The sequence below is a fragment of the Erpetoichthys calabaricus genome, chromosome 8 (genome assembly GCF_900747795.2).
Source record: "Erpetoichthys calabaricus chromosome 8, fErpCal1.3, whole genome shotgun sequence".
Taxonomy (NCBI): domain Eukaryota; kingdom Metazoa; phylum Chordata; class Cladistia; order Polypteriformes; family Polypteridae; genus Erpetoichthys; species Erpetoichthys calabaricus.
In genome coordinates, this window is record NC_041401.2 from 158,166,705 (window position 1) to 158,192,605 (window position 25,901).

General features: G+C 41.0%; 1 protein-coding gene across 3 annotated transcripts in view; it reads right to left on the reverse strand.

Annotated features, from left to right (window-relative positions):
• The window catches only part of LOC114656187 (E3 ubiquitin-protein ligase HECW2-like), a 358,966-nt gene that overhangs the window by 113,051 nt on the left and 220,014 nt on the right, over positions 1-25,901 (reverse strand). For all 3 annotated transcript variants that reach the window (XM_051931045.1, XM_051931046.1, XM_051931047.1), the window contains 3 exons: positions 14,043-14,212; positions 13,438-13,580; positions 221-321 (listed from right to left, as the gene is read on the reverse strand). In XM_051931045.1, coding sequence (XP_051787005.1) covers positions 221-321; positions 13,438-13,580; positions 14,043-14,212 — 414 coding nt within the window. The remainder of the gene's footprint in view (positions 1-220; positions 322-13,437; positions 13,581-14,042; positions 14,213-25,901) is intronic.

Sequence of the window (25,901 nt, forward strand, 5' to 3'; positions counted from 1 at the left end):
ATGGGAAGTTACTACTAAGTGGCATAAAGACAGAAAGAATGCTGCATGAACACTCTGAACTCTGTACTACTTAGGATAAGTCAAACGATAAACCTGTAACACAACAAAAAAAAAAAAAAAAACTACTTTACATTTTATACCTCATTACCAAAATGTTATTTATTTTTATTTGGTAGTGATTATTTCTATGACACTTTATGTAATACTTTTAATATTTTACCTTCATGCAAGGAAGAGGTTACTTCCACCTTAAACTGAAGCTGACCACTCACATGATCTGTTGGGAGCCGTCGACACAGAGTGAAACTCAGGGTCTGTTCTCTACAATAAAGAACAAAGGAGTCAGGTTTACAAAAAACAATGTGCGCATTTGAGCAAAAACTTACAGGATATCTTTACGCAGCAATAAATTAAAACTAATGCCTTTTCTTGGTAAATGTTTACTGATTTTTAGTTCTTGCATATTCTGAATAAAATGTTTTTACTATGTTGCTGGCCATAATGTATGTAGATGGAATGAGGTAACTTGCCTCAAAAGAAGTGATTTGCTGCTGAAAGTATTTTCCATAAACCACACTGATTAATAACCTATATTGTTGCATCATCGCACAAGCACCCTCAGCATGATTTCATTTTCCTTGCAAGTGCTGGGGATATAGCAATTTGCTGCATTATAAACTCTCTGCTTATTTTGTATGTGGTAATGCATTGAAGATGTTCTGCTTTAACATTAAAAACAAAACTAGTCTGCAGTATCACTCTTTACTTTAAAATGCTTGCAAATGAAGCTATGTTCAGCATGCCTAATTTTCACTAAACAAGTCTATTCTGCTTCCAAATGGTCTTATACCTTAAATACTGATCTCTTGTATTTGCTTACAGTAAAGGGCAACATGTCTCAATATAGGTCTGTATTATGTGTAAAACTGCAATTTAATTTCCCAAATGCAAATCTGCATGATCATTTACTCAATAAGATTGATCCGTTTAAACTATGTTAATCGGTCAATATTTCAAAAATGAATCACTGATTAAATTAAAATCTCGAATAGCTACTAATGCTGAGCAAACTATTGATGTATTGTATTTTCCAAATACAGCAGTAGAAAAAGGTCACCCTTAAGAATTTCACAAACAAATAGCATTTTATTACTTAGTTTTTAGTAAGATCCTCATGTGAAAATTCATAAAATACCATATATTTTCAACTAAAAGGGAGGGAACGGGCATATTAAAAATTGAGTTCAATAAACATCAAATCTTAAAAAATGTACTGAACCAAAATATATTATCAGGACTATAAGGATTGGATGAAGTCAATTAATAAAATTGTGTATTTGTTACATGTCATCGAGTGTGGTATCTTTTATAATTCTCAAGTTCAAAAATTTGAAGCACCTAACAGCATTAAGTTGTATCTACCTACATCTATTATGTTACATGCAAGGTTTGTTACCTGGCTTATGTTTATTTTCTTTTCTATTATTTTATATGTTTTACTGTTTTATATAATTTTGTTAATATTGTTATGTTTATTACAGTGATATTTTCATAACGAAAATTAGAACTATAACTAAAAATATTGTTTTTGCTTTACAAGAACGAGAACTGAAATTAAGGCAAACACAAGCTAAAACTAAATAAAAATAAAAATTTGTGATATGTGAAAGAACTAAAACGAGAACGAAAATTGAGTAAAAACAAAAAAAGCAATAACATTTTTGTTCAATCTGGTTCAGTCGTGCAGAGGGGTTGTTTGTAGGTCACCCCGAGTGTTTAGTTACATTGTTCTGGTCACTATGCGGTGATCTTGTAATTTGGGCTACAATAGTCACGTGGCGCAACTTCCATAAAAGACCGTTGTTTGTTTGTTGAGCACATTTGGTTTGTTGGGTTGAAGCAGTAAGCAAGTGTGGTTGACGATGGGGAGTTTTGTACAGATGTTTACGGGTAGAAAGCGAGAAAGTAACATGTGGAAATACAGCGCAGATGATAATAAAAGCAAATGTAGCATACAAGAAGAAGAAGAGAGTCTCAGAGTTTCAGTGCAGGACCAGCTAGATCAGTACTTAGTGGAAGTCTAGCACTTCTCTGGCACCATGACTGCACTTCACGGACATGGGGTCAGGGGTCATCATGAATAGTAAAAAAAAAAAAACTAATAATGATAACATAAAATAAATGTGTCCACTGGTCTGTGCTATAAATTTGTTTTCTGTATGATTCCGATAATTTGCATCATTTTGCATCGCTGAATTTGAGCATTTCCTGATCAAATGCAGGGGAGAAACGCAAGGTGCGGCAGCGATGAGCCAAGCCTCACCTTGGTCTGCGCTATCCCTCACTCACTTGGTTGATGCATGGACTGGCACGTGCCTGTTGCTGTCTCTCTGAATGTCGCCAATATAATGTTTGCGGACTTGTTTATTATACACACTGACTTTCCAGAGTCTGGCTAATAACTTTAATGATTTTGTGTGACATATTTAGTCTTGATGATTAGACATAAAACCGCAGTGAAAAGGCACAAAGTGAGGCAGATAGTTATGTGCCGCCCTGAAGGGAACAGATGTGAGCCCAACAGGTGCTTGTTGCTGCTCTTCTTCTACGCAGATGCTCTAGGCGCAAATAAGTTAGCGATATCAGAAAGTCAAGTGCACTGCAGCGGTCCATTTATTTTTATTTTTTGTTACGACTGACTGCCAAAATGGAAGATTGAAACTTTTAAAACTAAAGGAAAATAAGGAGGACTTTTACAAGAAAGTGACAGGGATTTTCGTGGAGAAGGATAGGCGCATGGACTTTACTTATAAATGACCATAGATGGTTTTCATAAAAAATGGGATCAGACTAAGAAAAAATAATCCAATATTTAAAAACTAAATTTTGACTTTAAATAAAATATTCTTTTGTTTTTCTTGTTATCCTTTTGTTGAACAGTCTGTATTAAAATTGATTAAAGCATCAGAATTAAAAGCTTTTAAAAACAACTAAATATTTCAATTAAGGTCAAAACTGAAATCCATTTTTTTTGTACACCACTCTATACTTTCATTTGTACTGAATGAGTATGAATTTTGGAATTGCAAAGGCAAATTTAGAACACATGGAGGGTGCAGAGCAAATGCGCTCTCTCCTCTCTGTCTCGCCGCTATACATGTAACGTTCTTTCTTAGCCAAATATGTACCTTACCTATGTATGTGTAAAGAACGCTGATGAGATATGAAACATAACCAGTAGTCAATGTGCATGCTGCCAAATGAATAGTGAATAAGCTACTCTTTTGGGTTCATATATTTGTAAACCTGACTCTGAAGGAGTCAGTGCCTTACCAGCCATGAACTTCACCACACATCACTGCTTCACTACTGGCAGCAGAAATCATCAATATAAAGTCTGGCCGAGGACCTAATCTGTGCACCTGCATCACAGGCATTCATTGAGCCAATATTTTCACTGTGTGACTATCTGTGTGACGGAAGTCATTGCAACATGAACAAATCTCTCGAAATGCGTGCTTGTTTAAAGCTTAACAGCAACGTGTTTGCACAGACTGGTTTCTTGGGTTAAAACATTTGATCTTGCTGACTATACTCATTAGGCCACTTAATCTGTTTGATCATTGATAGTCAAGCTGTGCTTAACAACCTTATGAACTGTGAGTGTATTTTGTTGACTGAAACATAATTTGCATTGAAATATGTGTAGGCCAGCATTTGTGGTCTTGCAACAGAAAAATAAACAACTAAAATTGTACTAATATTATGCAAAAAGGCCAGAACTAAATAAAATAAAAACAAAAATTTTAAACACAGAACTAAATAAAAATAAAAATTGTTGACTCCATTGAAAACTAGAACAAAATAAAAATAAAAATTAATTTTATAAAATCAGATAAAAACTAAAACTACAATTACAATTAATATCAGAAATGAAATATCACTGGTTATTATTGATAATATATATGGTGTATTTAAGATTTTTAAATGTATTTCATGTGTTTTGTGGGTGGAACCCTAAGAGGCAGGGCCACCGTGATGTAACTGCTGCTTGGACCACATTCTGACTTAATATTCTGGTGGTAAAGAAACAAGTGAGTAATGTTCTCATTTACTGCTTTGTGGATTCTTTTGCATTGTTTTGTTCTCTAAATCTTTGGTTTCCAGATTGGTCTTGTTTACATTGATTGTCTTTTTAGGCATCCTGTGTATGTATTACTTTATATTATTGTCCTGTTTTTGCCATTTATTTGTGCTGCTTTTACTTATACAAATAAATCTGTCATTTATAAAGATTCTTTATTGGCATTATCATTCAAGCAAGATGTTTTACTGTTAATCCCCTCCCATGCAGGGTTTTTTTTAGTATTATTGAATATTTAAAGCATTTTTGAAATTTGAAAACCAGTGCTCCATGTTGGGCATGTGCAGGCCAAAACCTGCTTGTGTAAGTTTGAAGTTTGGCTGCCTGGGATAAGGCATGTATTTGGAGACATATTCAGTGAGGTTGTGGAATGGCTTGTTTGTTTATGAAGCCTTAACACCCTTTTGCCATCTTATGTTGCTGATTCACAACACATAATCTCTTCCATTTGTCTGTTCTTACTGTCCCTCAGAAACAAATCAGAGAAAGTTCCAAAATAGAAGAAAATAAAGTATCTGGAGCATTGTTTACTTTTAATAGGTTCATGTGATTAAAATATTGCAGTATCCTTCACCTTGTGCCAGATGCTATTGGAACAGATTCCAGCTATCGCAACCTTGGAATATGCAGTTTAAAAATAGAAGAATGGCCCTGGCTTCCAACATCATGCCCGAGAGAAAAGTTAGAGCATCAACTGCCAAATGTTTTATTCAACACTTAATAAAAGCAGTCCTGAATAACCAAACAGATTAGCAATTCACATTTTTGTTGATCAGTGACTGCAACCATTCTACAGTGAGATTCACTCGAAAGAGTCCCAGAATATTCTGTAATAACTCTTGCCAGGATGAAGCAGTCTGAACGAAACAATGTGCAATGTGCTTAACAGTATATGGAGCTTTGAACAAGCTGGAATGCCCTGTGTTGAAGCGATGAGGTAGGCGCCAGACAGCCGCCATGACGTTTAACCTCTGTTTGCAACTTCTGGATGCATACCACCTGTACCCCTTCACTCAGTCACTTGACTTCTCATCATGGATGGTGGTGTACAGTATTGAGCAGCGCATCTTCATGGTGCAAAGCTATTGGGTCACCAATTCGTTTAAGCGATGTCAGAATCAACTGGATGGTCATGAGTTAATGGAAGGTTATTTCTAGCAAGATGGAGCAACGTGTCACACATCGGCAAGGAGTATGGCAGAAACCTTCTTTGGCAACAGGGTAATTTCAAAGGGGCTTTGAACACCACCAGACTTCTTCCTTTGGATTATGCTCAAAGGAAAAGTCTATGAGAACAAGCCTCGCACTGTGGAAGATTTGAAGGAAAACGAGAAATTGCTGCTATTCCCCCCAACCCGAGACGCTTGCCAATACCTTCAGGAACATGGGGTGCTGCATCGAAATGTGTCTGGCAGAAAACAGAAACCACTTCCAGCATTGCATGTAATGCAATCGATTACACATATGTCAAGGTATATAGCGTATTTTTTTGGTTCAGATTGTTTCATCTTCATGGGAGTTACAATAGAATATTCGGGGCCTCTTTCGAGTGACTCTCACTGTATTTGATCAGGTGTTCTTACTCTAGGAAGCAAGCTTTTTTTTTTGCTTTTAAACAAAAATTAACATGGTTGAAATCTTCACTACCATTCTGAGTTAGGTTTTCACATTAAATTATGACAGATCATAGTAAATTTGAAGTAGGCAGACATTCTACTTGAAATCTTGGTCCTTTACTATTAAAGTCAAAGAGGTGTGTAAAACACTAGTTCTTCTAAAACAATGCTTTCTTGTGTCATGAATAACACTATAAAGTTTATATGCTACTGTTATGTAATGGACTGAAACTATGTGTGTTGCATGTTTCACTGTTGTATTGTCAGGTTAAATTATGTGTTTTATGTTATTTCTATTGGTTTTAGATAGTGTGATAAGCTGCCCGGACACAGACAGACGGACACCATATTCAAGTCCACCACACGTTTATTGTACATTATAAATACAGTTCAATAAGTGCACAAACCCAGTGCCAAAGCACCAATCTCCCCAAAATCCAGGCTCTCACTCAGTCTCTGCCTGCTCGTCAGGCCGACTCCTCTCTCCTGCCTCGCAACCTTGTCCACTCCTCATCCGACTCCAGTCCTTCTCTGCAGGGAGGCGGCCCCTTTTATAAGTGCCCGGATGGGCTCCAGGTGATCCCCGACACTCCCTAGACACTCCCTTGTGTGGCGGAAGTGCCGGCTGTGTTCCCGGAAGCCCTCCGGGTGTTCCCAAACTTCTTCCCCCCAGTACTTCCTGGTGTGGCGGAAGTGTTGGGGTTCCGGGTCCTTCAGGTATGGGGGCGCCCCCTGGCGGAGACTACGGGCCCCTGCAGGGTTGGGCTTCCAAGCCCTGCACCCGTGGCCCTCAAAGGAACCAGGGCGGCCGCCCCCTCGTGGTCCAGAGGAGGAATGAGCCCTCCTCCTGTCCTCCTGGGCGTCCCGGCTGGGCACCACCCCCAGCCGCGTGCCACAATAGATAGATAGATAGATAGATAGATAGATAGATAGATAGATAGATAGATAGATAGATAGATAGATAGATAGATAGATAGATACTTTATTAATCCCAATGGGAAATTCACATTCTTCAGCAGCAGCACACTGATACAATAAATAATATTAAATTAAAGAATGATAATAATGCAGATGAAAAACAGACAATAAGTATGTATAATGTTAACGTTTACCCCCCCCCCCCGGATGGAATTAAAGAGTCGCATAGTTTGGGGGAGGAACAATCTCCTCAGTCTGTCAGTGGAGCAGGACAGTGACAGCAGTCTGTCGCTGAAGCTGCTCTTCTGTCTGGAGATGATACTATTTAGTGGATGCAGTGGATTCTCCATAATTGATAGGAGCCTGCTGAGCGCCCTTCGCTCTGCCACAGATGTTAAACTGTCCAGCTCCATGCCAACAATAGAGCTTGCCTTCCTCACCAGTTTGTCCAGACGTGAGGCGTCTTTCCTCTTAATGCTGCCTCCCCAGCACACCACTGCATAGAAGAGGGCGCTCGCCACAACTGTTTGATAGAACATCTGCAGCATCTTATTGCAGATGTTGAAGGATGCCAGCCTTCTAAGGTAGTATAACCGGCTCTGTCCTTTCTTGCACAGCGCATCAGTATTGGCAGTCCAGTCTAATTTATCATCCAGCTGCACTCCCAGATATTTATAGGTCTGCACCATCTGTACACAGTCACCTTTGATGATCACTGGGTCTATGAGGGGTCTGGGCCTCCTAAAATCCACCACCAGCTCTTTGCTTTTGCTGGTGTTCAGGTGTAGGTGGTTTGAGTCGCACCATTTAACAAAGTCATTGATTAGGTCCCTATACTCCTCCTCCAGCCCATTTCTGATGCAGCCCACGATAGCAGTGTCATCAGCGAACTTTTGCACATGGCAGGACTCCGAGTTGTATTGGAAGTCCGATGTATATAGGCTGAACAGGACCGGAGAAAGTACAGTCCCCTGTGGCGCTCCAGTGTTGCTGACCACAATGTCAGACGTGCAGTTCCCAAGACGCACATACTGAGGTCTGTCTTTCAGATAGTCCACGATCCATGTCACTAGGTATGAATCTAATCCCATCTCTGTCAGCTTGTCCCTAAGGAGCAGAGGTTGGATTGTGTTGAAGGCGCTAGAGAAGTCTAGAAACATAATTCTTACAGCACCACTGCCTCTGTCCAAGTGAGAGAGGGATCGGTGTAGCATATAGATGATGGCATCCTCTGCTCCCACCTTCTCCTGATATGCAAACTGCAGAGGGTCAAGGGCGTGTTGAACCTGTGGCCTAAGGTGGTGAAGCAGCAGCCTCTCCATGGTCTTCATCACATGTGATGTCAGAGCAACAGGCCGAAAGTCATTCAGCTCACTAGGACGTGATACCTTTGGGACTGGGGTGATACAAGATGTTTTCCAAAGCCTCGGGACTCTCCCCTGTTCCAGGCTCAGGTTGAAGATGCGCTGTAGAGGACCCCCCAGCTCTGATGCACAGACCTTCAGCAGTCGTGGCGATACTCCATCTGGACCCGCTGCTTTGCTGGCACGAAGTCTCCTCAGCTCTCTGCTCACTTGTGCTGTTGTAATTATGGGTGGGGATGTCTTTCCTATGCTGGTATCAGCAGAAGGATGTGTGGAGGGTGCAATACTCTGAGGTGAGTGTGAGAGTGGGTTAGGGTGGTCAAACCTGTTAAAGAAGTTGTTCATTTGGTTTGCTCTCTTCACGTCTCTCTCGATGGTGGTACCCCGCTTCGAGCTGCAGCCAGTGATGATCTTCATCCCATCCCACACTTCCTTCATGCTGTTATTCTGCAACTTCTGCTCCAGCTTTCTCCTGTACTGCTCCTTCGCCGCCCTGAGCTGGACTCGGAGTTCCTTCTGCACGCGCTTGAGTTCATGCTGATCACCGTCTTTAAAAGCCCTTTTCTTCTGGTTCAAAAGGCCCTTGATGTCACTTGTAATCCATGGCTTGTTGTTAGCATAGCAGCGTACTGTTCTTACTGGAACTACAATGTCCATACAGAAGTTGATGTAGTCAGTAGTGCAGTCAACAACTTCCTCAATGTTCTCACTATGAGATCCCTGCAGGATATCCCAGTCTGTAGTTCCAAAACATTCTCTCAGAGTATTCTCAGCCTCCAGGGTCCACTTCCTGAATGATCGTGTGGTTACAGGTAGGACTCTCACTTTTGGTTTATAGTGAGGCTGAAGCAGAACCAGGTTATGATCTGCTTTCCCAAGCGCAGGCAGCGGGGTGGCACTGTATGCGTCTTTAACGTTTGCATACAGTAAATCAATAGTCTTATTTCCCCGGGTGTTACAGTCCACATACTGGGAGAATGCAGGTAATGTTTTGTCCAGCGTCACATGGTTAAAGTCTCCAGCGATTAGCACAAGCGCCTCAGGGTGCTGCGTTTGTAACTTAGCAACAGCAGAATGGATGATGTCACTCTCTGACTCCTCGTCCGCCCGAGGAGGTATGTACACGATGACAACAATGACGTGTCCAAACTCTCTGGGCAAGTAGTAGGGACGTAAACTGCAGCAAGTGAAGATTTTGACGTTAACATGTCCAGAGTTACACCAACGTGTATTAACATAGAGAGCGAGTCCTCCTCCTTTGTGCTTCCCACAGGCACTTGCATCTCTGTCCGCTCTAACTGTGCTAAACCCGGGTAGCTCCACATTGGCATCTGGGATGGTGTTATTTAGCCAGGTTTCGCAAAAACACAACAAACTGCATTCTCTGTAGGTCCTGACATTTTTCACCAGCGCAGCCAGTTCGTCGATCTTATTTGAGATTGAGTTTACATTCCCCAGAATCACAGAAGGCACCGAAGGCTTGAAACACCACTTTCTCGCAAGCCGCTTCATTTTTAGCTTAGCCTTCTTACCTCGTCAGGTAAATATGGAACCACACCGGCACTGGCATTTGTTCTCAGCGCTCGAAGTTGAGTACTTGAATAGGCGAGTCTCGACGTGTAAAAATCCATGCCCACGTTGTAAAATTAAGTGTGTCCAGGGAACGAATCCACATAAAATAAAGTAATAGGAGTGATCAATAAATAAAAATAGAAAAATAAAAGTAGAAAAAGTACACATACATATACAGTCATACACGGAGCTGCTGATATGCTTACATGTGATGTTATAAATATGTTCTGTTTCTTTAAATGTTCTCATGGTTTTGGTGGTGGAGCCCAAAGGGGCAAGGCCATCTTGACATCACCATGTCTGAGCCCTCTCTCTGGTTATTTAGGTCAAAGCCAAAGGACAGCTCAGACATGGCACACTTAACTCTAATGGAATTGTGAGTATTGCTCATTGTTTCTGGACTTACAGGCTTTTTTTTATATTTTTCTGTTTTGTCTTTGGTTTATTATATCTGGATCACATATTGACAACTCCTGTAGCTTCTTTGTGAGTCTCTGTGGCATTTTTTGCTTTTTCAAGAAATACTTTGTTTGTGTTATAAAGACTTCTTGCTTAGTTGGTCTCTTCAACCAAGGTTTTTATGGTTCCTTTCTTTACGAGGCACTTTTGATATCTGGAGACATTTCAGTTATTTTTAAGGCTCTAATCCTTTTTGGGGTTGCAAGGCTTAAGACAGGCAAGCGGAGCTAGTATTAAGCCCTTTGGGGTGAAGCCTTTTCCAGACAGGCAAAAGAACCCAGGCCCAGCCAATGAAGTCTTTTGGACGCCTCACATCCATTTCTCGTTTTGCTTCTGATTTCAGTTCATGACACCTACTCTTACTCAATATAAGAGGGAGGAGTGGACACCAGAAATGTTGCAAGCACCAAGAAACAACACATGTCTTTAATTTAGAAGAGGTACCTGGAATTATAGAAGATTTAGTGGAGTTACCTCAAAATCTGCAGTACTTAATTTCTTCCAGTATGTGGAGTAAACTTCTGTTCAGTCATCTATTCATTACATGTTCAGAATTTAACCAAAGTGGTATTACAGCATGAGGGTTATGGATTTCTTTAACAGATTGTATTGATAAAATGAAGCAGTTTGTAACATATTCACTTGTATTGTTCTGTAGCATCGGATTTCCACATTTTCACTTTAAACCTTTCGGATTTGAGCTTTTTAAGGCATCATCTGCTGCCAATATGACAATAAAACTGTCAGCACGAGGCTACTTTTATTTCAGTCATAAAGCCTGTGTTTCTTATATTAAATTACCAAACAGCAGCATAAAGTGTTTCACCCTCCTATTATGTTTAAAGATTGAACAGAAAGAGAGAACCTGTGTATATAATACTAAATTCTAATGCTTATTTAATATGTTTCATAAGAAAGTGCCCCAAACCAATTCAATTGACTTCAGGTATAAAAGAATTTGTTTTGCCTAGTTTAGATAATGCAGTTAAAGGGATGTCCATAAGCAGTAAACTAAATCCTGAAATAAAATATTTTACTAACAAAAATCACTCTCCAAGATGTAAATTTAGAAAGTACATAAAAGTAATTTAATTTCCTTCAATTAATGATGCCGTGAAGGCCATACAGAATCAGAGGTTACAAATGCAGATAAAATGGTCATTATCAGCTTGACATAATATATTCTGTGTTTTGTACCATTTATTCAATAACTAGCCATGTGTGCCCAACTACGTTGCGCGTGTTAAAGTTGTCTGTGAAGGGCTCCCTGTTTAAACGCGGCTGCCAGTCGTGAACTGGGCCCTTCGTCGCACAGCATTATGATTTTTTATAAGGGAAACAAAATTACAAAACAAAACCCTTGGACATTGATTCGATAGGAACGGCCTACTCGGAATCACTGTCCGAATAGTAATTATGTGGTGGTGTAGGAGCATTTCTGCTTCTCTCCGTTCACAGTCCGTCTCGTTTTCACAACGCTGTTGTTTCCTCTCACAATCTCTTCTCAACCTTTCTCCAATCTCGCAGCCCTGAGTTGCACCAACAGTACCAAGTGACAATATGAAGTACTGGGTGCAAATAACAAGATAAATCCTAGTTGTGCTGCCAATTTATTGTTGGTGGCTCATGTACATACAGCCACACAAAGGGGATTGACTTAAAATCATGCTCAAGATCATGAAACCTAATCTGTCCTTCTGTCCATATGCACATCTTTATGAAATTATCTAAAAACAAAGTAAGTTTTAGACAGTCTATGGCTGATACTACAGGTGCCATCTAATTAGGCATTTATCTGGAGTCTCCTTTTTGATTAAAATATTTGGCAGAAGAACAAACAAAACCAACTATGATACTCTGTAGGGCCAGTAGTGTAAGAGAGGCTGGTAATTAACTTTCTTGTTCTCTTAGTACATCATCCTTCACTGGTTATTGAGAAATATAGTTGAAGGTTAATTTATGCTGATAAATTAAAAAGAAGATAAGAAGTGACAGTTTGAAAACATGGGTGAATGTTTTTATAGGGTAGAAATTATGTGTTTGACCTGCTGAGTGTTTATCAGACTTATGTGAGTAACATAAGCAGGAATTGGGTAGAGGTAGGACAAAGCCAGAAGAAACTAAAACTGAAGAAGGACAGTGTAGGTAGAAGAGGCTAAGGGTGAAATGTAAAGGTTACTTGGTGTTTTGGTACTGGAGGAATGTATAAACCAAATTTAAGAGTTAGTATTGTTTATTCTCTTATTTCATTTGTAAGGTGTCCTTCAATAACTGCAGAATAAAACAAACAAATTAATCAATGTGGGCAAAGGCACTAGAAGAGAAATGTTCTGTACCAGGTTTTGAAAAAACTCAGATCCCAACATTTTAAACTTTTTTACTGAAATGATCTGTAATGCTAATGGCATGTTTCAGCTACATAAACTACATAGCAATTCCAACAAGAAGCATAATAAGTGAGATTCTGGACAGGAACAGTTGTGCTGTTAAGACATTCAGAGGCATCATATATGGTCATGTTGTTGGAGAAACTTGAGGAGTTGCAAAAGTAAGTGTTCATGGTGGAAAGCATCTCTTAATTGTGACAAAAGTTGTAGACAACAAATATGGATAGGTTAGGACGTGAAGCACAAGATTATGGGTTGGTATAGAAAAGGCTCCTACTGAAAAGTCACTCTGTAAATCCCAAAAATATTTTAACTGCCTGGGGAAGAGACAAAGTGTAAGTGTTATACGGCAGAATTGCGCATAGGACGCATTTTGTGAAATCTGATTGTTTTAATTTTCCGCTCTATTAAAAGTGGAAATCCTTAGTGTTTCACAGAGGAAGTTAACTTCATTACTAAAGAAGAAACAGACTGACAAATTCTGAAACAGTGAAAGAGCAGGATTGGAATGGCAATAACTGTAGAGAGGATACTATGTGAATCAGAAGGTTTACATTAAAACATTTTTTTAAGAATATCAACTGTCAGATTTATGTTGGTAAAATGCAGAGGGCAAAAGATCAGCTGATCAGTCAAAGGTTGATCAGTGTGAGCATGGAAGGATATTCAAGTTCATTAAATGTATATCTGATACGAAGACCAAGGTGTACTGTAACAACTTCTGGGAGTAGTTAACATGTTTTATGCAGCAACAAAAAGGTATCCAGGATTGTAGAATTTGTGGATTTTAGGGAAAAAAGGGACAGCAATAAGGTGGTTAGCAACAGAACACAATCATTTATTATTAACGAGAACAGCATTAGTAGATATAATCTCCATTTATGTCCAGCATAAAGTTAGGCATGCAGCGGTGAGTCTGTGTGAAATAATTATATTTATTATGGGCATGTGCTAATGAATTAGGCAACTATAATTACCCAACTGAATGCCTCTCCAAAAGTCTCTGCACAGGAATGACCAGCTTTCCCAGGAAGCGCTTGATAATTGGCCGACTCTTGGCAAATTTATCTTTTACTTCAATCTCTAGCACATCTGTGAGTAAGGCCACAAATGAATACTTCTGGAGGCAGAAAACAAAGAAATACATTTCATTCCATACAATATTGGAACAAAAATCTAAGTCTTTACACAGATCTATTGCAATTTCAGTACAGAAATGATCCCCTGGTCATTTGTTCCAAATGACTCTTATGATAGGGTCTCAGTGAGAAATGATTTCCATTCAAAGCTATTCACTCTCTAAAGACAAAAGGACCCCTACAATACTAAACAATAGTGAACAAATAACACTGAAACACACTGCACTGGGTGTTTTAGGGTGTTTTCATTGGGACATTTATCACATCGTTTTAATGAGTGATAGCAGACTTTCTACCACATCCTTGCTCTTATTAATTGACGCACTATAATTAAGAATACTATAATGTATACATTTTAATTTGTTACAAATAAGCGCATATTATTTACAAAATAAGTCAGAGAGGTAGGTGTAACAGGTATTTCAATAGTCAAGTGTGGGTACCTCTCCATGCCAGACAGGATTAGTGGTGTTGGTGATGATTGTCGTCCTTCTTTCTTGGCCATGATGAGCAAATGTTGGAAAGGTGTTTTTCTTTCCTGGCTGGATGGACATCTTTAGATAGGGATCAGGATTAAAAAACATACCCTTTTTCAAGCCCAAAGATCGAATATCTGAAAACAATAAAATAGTTTTTTTCACAAAAATGAAAAGTCTTGTTAAAGTATATAACCCTACAGAATTTGTGCTTTATAAAAAACTACTGGTATTATCTTAATTCCATCCACTGATCCATTAATCCATTTCCTGTACTTTCTTAATCCATGGCTCCAAGAAGTCAGAGCCTATCCCAGCAGCAATTGACAATTTTTAGATTAATCAGAATGGCATACTGCACAGGACTGGCTCTTGTCTTGTGTCTGTCTGGTGCTGTCCTCTCTTGTAAAAGGCTTACATTATGAACTGTGTACAAATAATGCCTTTTTAAAAACAATGCTAATTAATCCTACTTTGTATATGTAGAACTACTCAATAAATAATCCAAGACAATCTACATCAGTTGCAGTTACTCTCAAATTCTACCTAATGTTTTTACAATAGTATGTCTCACGTTTTTCACAATCAGAATTCTCCCAACATGATTACTGATTATAAAAGCTGTTTAAATGCTTCTGTATGGATAAAGAAAGAAGCATTTTGGTCTGCCATCACTTTATTCCTGAGTACTTGTTGCAGTGATAAAGACTACGTCTTAATAAACAATAAGTTGCATGTCAGCCCAAAACCAGAGGAGCGCCAGCACAAACAGAGGAAGGAATCGTGGGGAGCTGGCATAGAGAATACGAAGAGTCAGCGACAGGTTGTAAGGCCTGAAATTTTTCTGGCAGAAAAAAAAGAGTGTTTCCTTTATGTGTTTGCATGGTACTTCCCCTTCAAAAAATCTGAATAAAGACTAACTGCCTGTCTTTGCTCCACTTCATAAATGAGAATGCAAAAATATACTGTAGTTTGAAAGATGAATAGAAATGTCACCAGAGGTACACGAAGCAGGGTGCTGTGGGTTGCATAGACATTCCTCTTTTACTTGTATGAATGTTCAGTTCACACATTTTCAAGCAGAAATTGTCAAAAGAAAAGTATTTTCAGAAAGAAATGGCCCAGCTTATACTGTAGATCATAAATCATCAAACGTGATCCACCTTTCACAGAATCGTCAACTAAAATTATATACTTGGCTACTGCTGCTACACAACCATCCTAAATTAAACCAGAGGCAAATGCAAAATCACCATGTACTGCGTTCAAACCATCAACAATTATTTATGTTAAGATTACTGAGTATCCAGACCAAACAGGAGTAGGGGAGTGCAATATTGGCAAAAATTATACCTTGTTATTTTCATGGACTTCGATGATTACTATAATTAGACGATATTTTGCATCCTTTAAAAACATGTTTGTAAAAGTCTTATTGGTCAAGCAGAGGTATAGCTTAGATGTTCAGCTTGAACATAAATCCGCTGTTGATTCAAAATGTGAAAACTTCGGCAGTTTATGCATCAGAGTTTGGCAATATGAATCACACAATTTAGGCAGAGCTGACTGACTGAATTATTTTTCGGCCAGACAGTGTGTATATTGGGTCTAAAGTATTTAAAAGTTGTTTTAAACCATCCCTCTCAACTGCTTGAAATGGCACCATATCTTTTGCAATATAATTGGTGACATTATTTGTTATGTCACACCATCCATTTCTTCTCTTGCTGTATGGCACTTTTTTGCAGAATTATTCCACTAAAGTTTGCGGAGTGTGTTTTTGTGCTTCTACCATGGGTGATTTAGACCTATTGTGGACAGCTGACACCTGGAGCTTTTTGTATTCCTCATATTCTGTGCAGTGGTTAGATCGCAGATGGTGGTACAACTTAGTTGTTGAGCTGTCTTTAACGGTAGCCGATTTCTGACATAGTTTGCACATTGCCATCTTTTGAGCAACATCAGTCTTTTCAAAGCCAAATCACCTCCACTCGAGTGAGGATGATTCATGTCTTGCAATTAAATCTCACGTCGTAGATTGTGAGTCTGTTTTATCCCCTGACACTGTTTAATCACTCATTTTTAGGCAGCTAGGCTAGCTTAACTTCTGATGCGCTGACCATATATGCCTATGCGCTTACTTTGCACATGCACAGTAGTCTATCATGTTAGGTTACATGAGACCTTGAATGCATGGACTCTCAAAGCATGTTTTTTATTGTTTTTTGCAAAGTGGCTGACATACTCGATAATTTCAGCTTGCACACCATTAAAACAACAATTAAGATATTTTTGTTAACGATACATATTTTTGTCCTGGGTATGACGTTAAACTGCATTGGGCCCTGCAGTCAGTCCTACAACTTGCAGGGAAATCATGGGGGTTGGTGGCAGGATTGACAGCACTTGGGTCCCAATTTGAGGCGGCCCATCCGGGTAGGCGTGTGGAATGTGTTGTCTCTCCAGCATAATGATCATCTTCCTCTACTGTCGGAGGACCTTTTTAAACTGCATTTCAGTGGCGGCACTCTCTGAAGTGTACAGACCTGGGACTGGCCAGTTCCCTGTAAGTGGGTACACCTTTTAATGGTCTGGTGGCTCTGAAAGCTGTCATACTCAGAGAGTAGCTGTTGCTGAGGCAGATCAGCTCCTACCGATGGTGTCCAGTGTCATTCCTTTCAACAACCGTATTATGAGACTCAGATTAAGGAACTCTCTGGGTGCCTTGTCTATTGTCTCAGTGTATGCTCCGACCTCAGTAACTGATGTCTTGGTGGTCTTCACAACTTCATTCGGTGGTTGATGTGTGCCAGCGAGGTGACACTCCTCTGGTCAAGGGTAACTTAAATGCTTGACCACTGGCACAGGGCTGGCTATGAGGATTGTGTCTGTTCCGAAGAGTCTGGCACCTACTAGAAAAATGTGGCTGGATCTGGCCAGACTCCAAGATCAGGCTGTTTCTAATGAGTTTGCACACAGTTTGTATAAGGAATTTACAGACTTGGGTGCGACTGCTGATCCTAATGTGATGTGGGAGACCTTCTGTGACAAGACCCTGAAGGTTGCTGAGGGTCGTGTTTGTGTTACCAGTGTTCCCAGAAGGTGTTTAATCTCGCTGGGCACCCTAGATATCTTTGAGAGGAGTCGCAGCACACGGCTTGATGGCAATTCCAGTCTGTACCAGCAACTGAAAAGGATGACAGCGAGGGCTTTGAGAGTAAATAAGGAGGTGTTTGTTAGAGGAATCGGTGAGCAAGTGACACACCATCTATGGTCTAGTGTCCCACATCCTGCTTATAGAGGAATCAAAGCATTACACACATTTGAATCTGTTCCTTGGAGAGTCGCAGTCAGAGAGGCTGATGAAATGGTCCTTACGGATGACACTGCAGTTGTGACTCACTGGGCTGGCTACTTTGAGCAGCTGTTTAAAGCTGAAACTCAGGCTAGGACATTGGATATCTCTGGGTTCACGGTGTTGGAGGCTGATCCTCCAATTTAGCTGTGAACTACCCAATCTCACTGAGATCGCACAGGTGGCGAACCAGCTGAGGGTAGGGAAGGCTACAGGGTTCTGTGGTATCCGGGGTGAACTTCTCTAGGCTGGTGGTAAGGCTGTCCTCCTGGTATTCCAAGCAATCTTTGCTTCCATTTAAGAGACAGGCGTCATACCAACTGACTGGAAAACAGGACTTGTCGTCCCTATCTGGAAAGGGAAGGGAAGGGTGATTGCCTGGATTGCAGCAACTACAGAGGGATAACACTGCTCTCGGTGCCGAGTAAGGTCCTTGCTAGGGTCATCCTCAATAGACTTCAGCAGACTGGCTTTACAGCCAGGTAGTCTACCATCAACAGTACCCTGGCACTGAGGGCTCCCAAAGAGCGCAAACACGAATATCGGCAGAGATTCTTTTCAGCCTTTGTCAATTTTCACAAGGGGTTCAACTCAGTTGATCAAGTTGCCCTGTCGGACATCCAGAAACTTTGCGGGATCCTCCCCAAAGTTGCTGGACACCATGGCTGGCCTGTACATTAGTACTGTGAGTGCTGTACAAAGTGGAGGCAGAACCTCTGTGTTTTTCCCAGTTGATTCTAGGGTTTATCTGGGATGTGTTCTTGCTCCTACTCTGTTCAACGCTTGCATGGACTGGGTGTTGGGCAGGGTCATGGGGTCCGGCAGCTGTGGGTCATCTGTTGGTGAAGAGAGATTCACTGACCTTGCCTTTGCTGATGATGCTATGATATTCGTGGAGTCAATGGAGGCTCTGATCAGGGTTCCCAACAGACTGAGTGAGGAGTGTGAGTGTCTGGGCTTGCAAGTGTCCTGGATAAAAAATAAGATCCAGGCCTTTAATGACCTCTTGGGCACAGCCATCAGTAGTGTGTCTGTCTGCGGTGAGAGTGTCAATCTTGCCGAGAGGTTTACTTACCTCTGCAGCGATGTTCATGTCTCTGGTGACTCTTCCTATGAATTCAGTAGACGGATTGGGGGAGCATGGGGGGTTCATGAGGTCAATGGAAAGGGGTGTGTGGTGCTCCTGATATCTGAGCAAAAAAGACGAAGGTTCAAGTCTTTAGAGTCCTTGTGCTCCCTGTTTTGCTATATGGTTGCAAGGCACCAACACTATCCAGTGACCTGAGATAAAGAATGGACTCCATCGGCATTAGGTATTTTCAGAGAACCCTTGGGTACCGCTGATTTGACTTTGTTTCAAATGAGCGGTTGCTCACGGTGTGCCGAATGAGGCACATTACCTGCATTGTGAGTGAGCGTCAGTTACGGCACTACAGCCATGTGGCGTGATTCCCTAAGGGTGATCAGGCTCATAGGATTCCCATTGCTGAGGACCAGAGCGGATGGACCAGGCCAAGGGCACGCCCAGCTAGATGGTCACTTCCAGAGGGTGGGACAGGACCGCGTGTCTGCCTAGGGGGTTGCCAACCAGGATCCAGAGCTGTTTCTTCATGTGGTTTGTGCGACAACGCGCCATACCAGTGCATACTTCCCAACCTGACCTGATACATATAACAAACTCCTAAACAGGAGGAAGTAAGACGGAAAGTAAGATAAGCCATGACCAGTGACAGATGTTAAAAAAAAAAAAGTTCACGATTTCATTTTCAGATGCTCACAGTTAAATCCTCTTTACAGACAAACTTTAAAAAATAGTTATCACTACTGGATGAAATTAATTAATACATTTAAAGGACATGGAGCAGCATTACTGAATGGAGTTAATCTAAGTATGCAACAAAATAAAAATGAAAAACAAAGTAATTACAACTACAATGACAAAAAGGTGGCCTCTAAGGGTGGCGCTGAGCATGCGGTATTACATGAGAAAATTTTGAAGGACTTTTATAACTGATATTTACATATTGGGAAATAGTTGCTACAAAATGTAAAATAGAGTTCCAGTTAATTATGATCAAAAGTGAAAATCTTTTTCGATACATGGTTTCCTAAACATAAATTCCAAATATATTTTAAATTTCATGTAGTCCTCTTCTTCTTTCGGCTGCTCCCGTTAGGGGTTGCCACAGCAGATCATCTTCTTCCATATCTTTCTGTCCTCTGCATCTTGTTCTGTCATACCCATCACCTGCATGTCTTCTCTCACCACATCCATAAACCTTCGCTTAGGCCTTCCTCTTTTTCTCTTGCCTGGCAGCTCTATCCTTAGCATCCTTCTCCCAATATAATCAGCATCTCTCCTCTGCACATGTCCAAACCAACGCAACCTCGCCTCTCTGACTTTGTCTCCCAACCATCCACCTTGAGCTAACCCTCTAATGTACTCATTTCTAATCCTGTCCATCCTCATCACACCCAATGCAAATCTTAGCATCTTTAACTCTGCCACCTCCAGCTCTGTCTCCTGCTTTCTGGTCAGCGCCACAGTCTCCAACCCATATAACGTAGCTAGTCTCACTACTATCCTGTAGACATTCCCTTTCACTCTTGCTGATATCCGTCTGTCACAAATCACTCCTGACACTCTTCTCCATCCATTCACCCTGCCTGTACTCTCTTCTTCACTTCTCTTCCACAATCCCCATTACTCTGTACTGTTGATCCCAAGTATTTAAACTCATCCACCTTCGCCAACTCTACTCCTTGCATCCTCACGATTCCACTGACCTCCCTCTCATTTACACACATGTATTCTGTCTTGATCCTACTGACCTTCATTCCTCTCCTCTCTAGAGCATATCTCCACCTCTCCAGGGTCTCCTCAACCTGCTCCCTACTATCGCTACAGATCACAATGTCATCAGCAAACATCATAGTCCACAGGGACTCCCGTCTAATCTCGTCTGTCAACCTGTCCATCACCACTACAAATAAGAAAGGGCTCAGAGCCGTTCCCTGATGTAATCCTACCTCCACCTTGAATGCATCCGTCACTCCTACTGCAGACCTCACCACGGTCACACTTTCCTCATACATATTCTGTACAACTCTTACATACTTCTCTGCCTGCTCCTGACATCCTCATACAATACCACAACTCCTTTCGAGGCACCCTGTCATATGCTTTCTCCAGGTCCAGAAAGACGCAATGCAACTCCTTCTGGCCTTCTCTATACTTCTCCATCAACATTCTCAGAGCAAACATTGCATCTGTGGTGCTCTTTCTTGGCATGAAACCATACTGCTGCTCACTAATCATCACCTTACTTCTTAACCTAGCTTCCACTACTCTTTCCCATAACTTCATGCTGTGGCTCATCAATTTTATTCCCCTGTAGTTACTGCAGTCCTGCATATCCCTCTTATTCTTAAATATCGGCACTAGTACACTTCTTCTCCACTCCTCAGGCATCCTCTCACTTTCCAAGATTCCATTAAACAATTTGGTTAAAAACTCCACTGCCATCTCTCCTAAACACCTCCATGCTTCCACAGGTATGTCATCTGGACCAACGGCTTTTCCATTCTTCATTCTCTATATAGCTGTCCTTACTTCCTCCTTGCTAATCCATTGCACTTCCTGATTCACTATCTCCACATCATCCAACCTCTTCTCTCTCTCATTCTCTTCATTCATTAGCCTCTCAAAGTACTCTTTCCATCTGCTCAACACACTCTCCTCGCTTGTGAGTACGTTTCCATCTTTATCCTTTATTACCCTAACCTGCTGCACATCTTTCCTAGCTCAGTCCCTCTGTCTAGCCAATCGGTACAGGTCCTTTTCTCCCTCCTTAGTGTCCAACTTCTCATACAACTCATCATACGCCTTTTCCTTAGCCTTCGCCACCTGTCTCTTCACCTTGCGCCTTATCTCCTTGTACTCTTGTCTACTTTCTGCATCTCTCTGACTATCCCACTTCTTCTTTGCCATTCTCTTCCTCTGTGTACTCTCCTGTAATTCCCCATTCCACCACCAGGTTTCCTTTTCCTCCTTCCTCTGTTCAGATATCATGCCAAGCACCCTTCTTGCTGTCACCCTTACTATATCTGCTGTAGTTTCCCAACTGTCTGGTAATTCTTCACTACCACCCAGTGCCTGTCTCACCTTCTCCCTAAACTCAACCTTGTAGTCTTCCTTTTTCAACTTCCACCATTTGATCCTTGGCTCTGCCCTCACTCTCTTCCTCTTCTTGGTCTCCAATGTCATCCTACAGACCACCATCCTGTGCTGCTTAACTACACTTTCCCCTGCCACTACTTTGCAATCTTCAATCTCCTTCAGATTGACTCTTCTGCATAGGATGTAATCTACCTGTGGGCATCTTCCTCCACTCTTGTACGTCACCATATGTTCCTCCCTCTTCTTAAAATACATATTCACCACAGCCATGTCCATCCTTTTGGAAAAATCCACTATCCTCTGACCTTCTTCATTACTCTCCTTGACTCCATACCTACCCATCACCTCCTCGTTTCCTCTGTTCCCTTCAACCAACATGTCCAACTGAAATCCGCTCCAATCACCACTTTCTGTCCCTTGGGTACACTGTTCATCACCTCATCCAACTCACTCCAAAAGTCTTCTTTCTCATCCATTGCACACCCAACTTTGGGGCATATGTACTAACAACATTCATCATCACACCTCCAATTTCCAGCTTCATAATCATTACTCTGTCTGACACTCTTTTCACCTCTAGAACACTCTTGACATACTGTTCCTTCAGAATAACTCCTACCCCATTTCTTCTTCTATCCACACCATGATAGAACAATTTGAATCCACCTCCGATCCACTTGGCCTTACTCCCCTTCCATTTAGTCTCTTGCACGCACAATATATCAACCTCCTTCTCTCCATCATATCGGCTAACTCTCTCCCCTTACCAGTCTTACTGCCGACATTCAAAGTTCCTACCCTCAGTTCCACTCTCTTTACCTTCCTCCTCTCCTCCTGCCTCTGGACACGTCTCCCCCCTCTTCTTCTTCTTTTTCTTCTTCGGCCAACAGTAGCCCAATTTCCGCCAGCACCCTATTGACTAACAGTACTGGTGGCACTCATTGTTAACCCGGGGCTCGACCGATCCAGTATGGAAATTTGTATTGTTGTCTGCATATTGATTTGGCAAAATTTTACATTTTAAATTTCATGCAGTACAATATTAATAGTTCACTCTATACATATCTGCATCACTCTATAGAATACCTGAAAGACCAGAATATGTCTTAGAGCATGGGACTTCATTCACAGTCCTGGAGGGCCGCAGTAGCAACAGGTTTTCATTCCAGTCAGTTTCGTAATTAGAACTCAGTCCTTGCTGATAATGAACCTTGAAATTTAATATACATGCCTTGTTAACACTTTCATTCATCAAAGACAAATTTTAGTTACATTGTCGATCAGATGACCTCAATTATAGTCCTGGGGGTCTGCAGTGGCCGCAGGTTTTCACTTCAACCAATTTCCTAATTAGAAACCATTTATTTACTACTAAAGTAATATGTTTTTTGGGATTAATTTTAGTTACCTTGCCTGTTACAATTCTGAACCCTTTGCAGATGCATTTAAGTTTTAATTGTTGCCTGTTTCTTAACCAGACATTAGTTAATAATGAAATACAGATAACCAATAAACCAGAAGCTCTACAGCTATCATGCTTCTTTTAATCCTGTGTATATGCACCATGAAGTATCTGTGTTAAAAAATGCTTAGAAATAAATGAGAGGGGAATTGGAAGGACCATCTTTAAATCTGTTTAAATCTGTTCTGGTCTACAGTGCAATTAAAATTTCTCTTGGAAGAATGAAAGCACCAGCAGGCTAAATAGTTAAATACCAAGTTTCATTATCTGCAACGACTGTCTTCTAATTAGGAAACTATTTGGAAGGAAAACCTGCAGTCACTGTGGCCATCCAGGATCATGATTGAGGACACTTGTCTTAAGAGTATGCATTTGGAGTACCGCAACTCTGCAGTACTGGCATATATCACTAAGCCACTGCAGACGATTCAAAATGCAACAGCACACCTGGAGCTAAATCAGCCGTCGTGGGGTACATGTCACTTCCTTCTTCAGATCACTATATTGGCTTTCTGTAGTGGCACATATTAAGTTCAGATCCCTGATGCCTGCATACAGAGTAGACAGTGAATGGATCAGTACATACTATATATATATATATATATATATATATATATATATATATATATATATATATATATATATATATATATATATATATATATATATATATATAGTGGTACCTGGATGGGGGTGGTACCCAGCCGGGATGCCAGAGAAAATCGGAGGAGGGCTTATGCCTCCTCCAGACCTCGAGGGGGCGACCGCCCTGGGGGCCGCGGGTACAGAGGCCCTGTAGGGGCCTGTGGTCACAGCCTGGGGGACCCCAATACCTGGAGGACCCTGGACCTCAGCACTACACCACACCACACCAGGAAGTGCTGGGGGGAAGAGGAACAGGGACACCCGGAGTGCTTCCGGGGAGAAAGCCGGCACTTCCGGGGCATATCGGTGGGAGATTGCCGGGAACACACCTGGAGCACATCCGGGTGCTTATTTAAAGGGGCCGCCTCCCTTCAGAGATGGACTTGAGTCGGGAGGAAGAAGGACAAGGTTTCTGGAGGAGAGAAGGAGGCGGTCTGAAGACAGAGAGAGAGAAGGCATTGTGTTCGCCTGGACAGAGGGGTACTGGAGTTGTGAGTAGTGACAGTGTAAATATGGAAGCCCTAAATAAATGTGTGGGGTACTTATAACGTGTCTGCCTGTCTGTGTCCAGGACAAGTTCCACAATATATATATATATATATATATACAGTATATATATATATATATATATATATATATATATATATATATATATATATTATAGACATTTGTGAGGCTGATTGCTCCTTCTCAACCACTCAGGCCAGCTGATGAATGGTGTCTGATGATGACACCTCTATGTGGTATTAAATCTCAGTCCAGACTCTTTTCATGTATATCTCCCAGCTGCCCACCTCTATTCAGAATTGTGACTCTCTCAGTGCTTTTAAGAAGCTTTTGAAGATAACTTTTATTCAGTGAATTTCTGTCTAAGTGATACTAGTTCTTAGGCTTTATTATCTAGGTATTATAACTTGCTTGATTTTTTTTATCTGAGCTTTCCACTTGTGATGATCAATTTTCTAACCTTGGTCTGTAATATTTTTCCTCAAAAAGCTCCCTAGACAGATGTTACTTGATTGTGTTGACCTCTTTTTAAGTCACTTTATATAAACGTAAATGTTACATATTGTGTAATAAGAGTGACCAGATATTCACAGTAATATGGAAAGAATAAACAGACTACATGACCAATAGCTGTGTTAACCACAGTGCAGCCAGATGTTTTCAGGACAGTGCAAAGTCAACAAAAAATAATATTCTCCAACACCAGGACTCTGTTTCTTTAAATCAACGGTATCATACAAAGTGGAAGGTGCAATAGAAAATCTACCTAGTGGCTTTTTTCAAATTTAGCACCATCAGACAGTCCCCCTGGTGGGTGGGTGAAGATAAATATGTCACCCTTTTTTAAGAAGTAAATGGTATTAGGCTTTTTATATCTTTTGACTTGCTTGCATTGCATAACCTCAACAGGCCTGCTGCATGTGTCAGAAATGCAGTTTCACATATTACGGAAAACACCATTTCCTTAGATAATAAATTACATTGAGCATATGGTAAAAAATTGGGAAAAAAACTGGTTAAGAGGACAAATTTGAAGAACACTGCAAACATTACAATCTAATCTCATTATTACAAACTGCTTTTCCTTGTGTAGGTCATAGTGGCAACAGGCCAAGAAGGGCAGCCCAGACTTCCCTGTTCCCACCTACAGATTCTAACTCTTCCTGTGGAATTCCCAGGCATTTTCAAGGCCAGCTGAGAGATATAACCCCTCCAGTATGTACTGGATGTGTCGCAGGGTCTCTGCCAAATTGGATGTGCCCAAACAAGTTCTAGAAGGAGCTGCCCTGACAGCAGCCTTGCCACATGTCCAAGCCACCTCAAATGGCTCCTCTCGATCTGGAGATGCAGCACCATTATTTAGAGGCTTATTCAAATTACTGAGCATCGCACACCATCAAGGAGTGTCAGCCCTGCAGCTCTGTGAAGAAACTTCATTTCTGCTACTTGTACTGAATTTCACTGTTTTGGTCAATACCTACAGCTCATAGGTGGGACAGATAGGTAGATTGACTGGCAAATTTTATTTCTAGACTTAGCTCCCATTTAATCAGAACAGACCAGTACAGTGCCTGTAGAACAGCAACCACCACTCCAATCCACTTGTCGGTCTCATATTCCCTTCTTCCATCAGTCATGAACATGATCTTGAAATGCTTGAACTCTTTTACCAAGGGC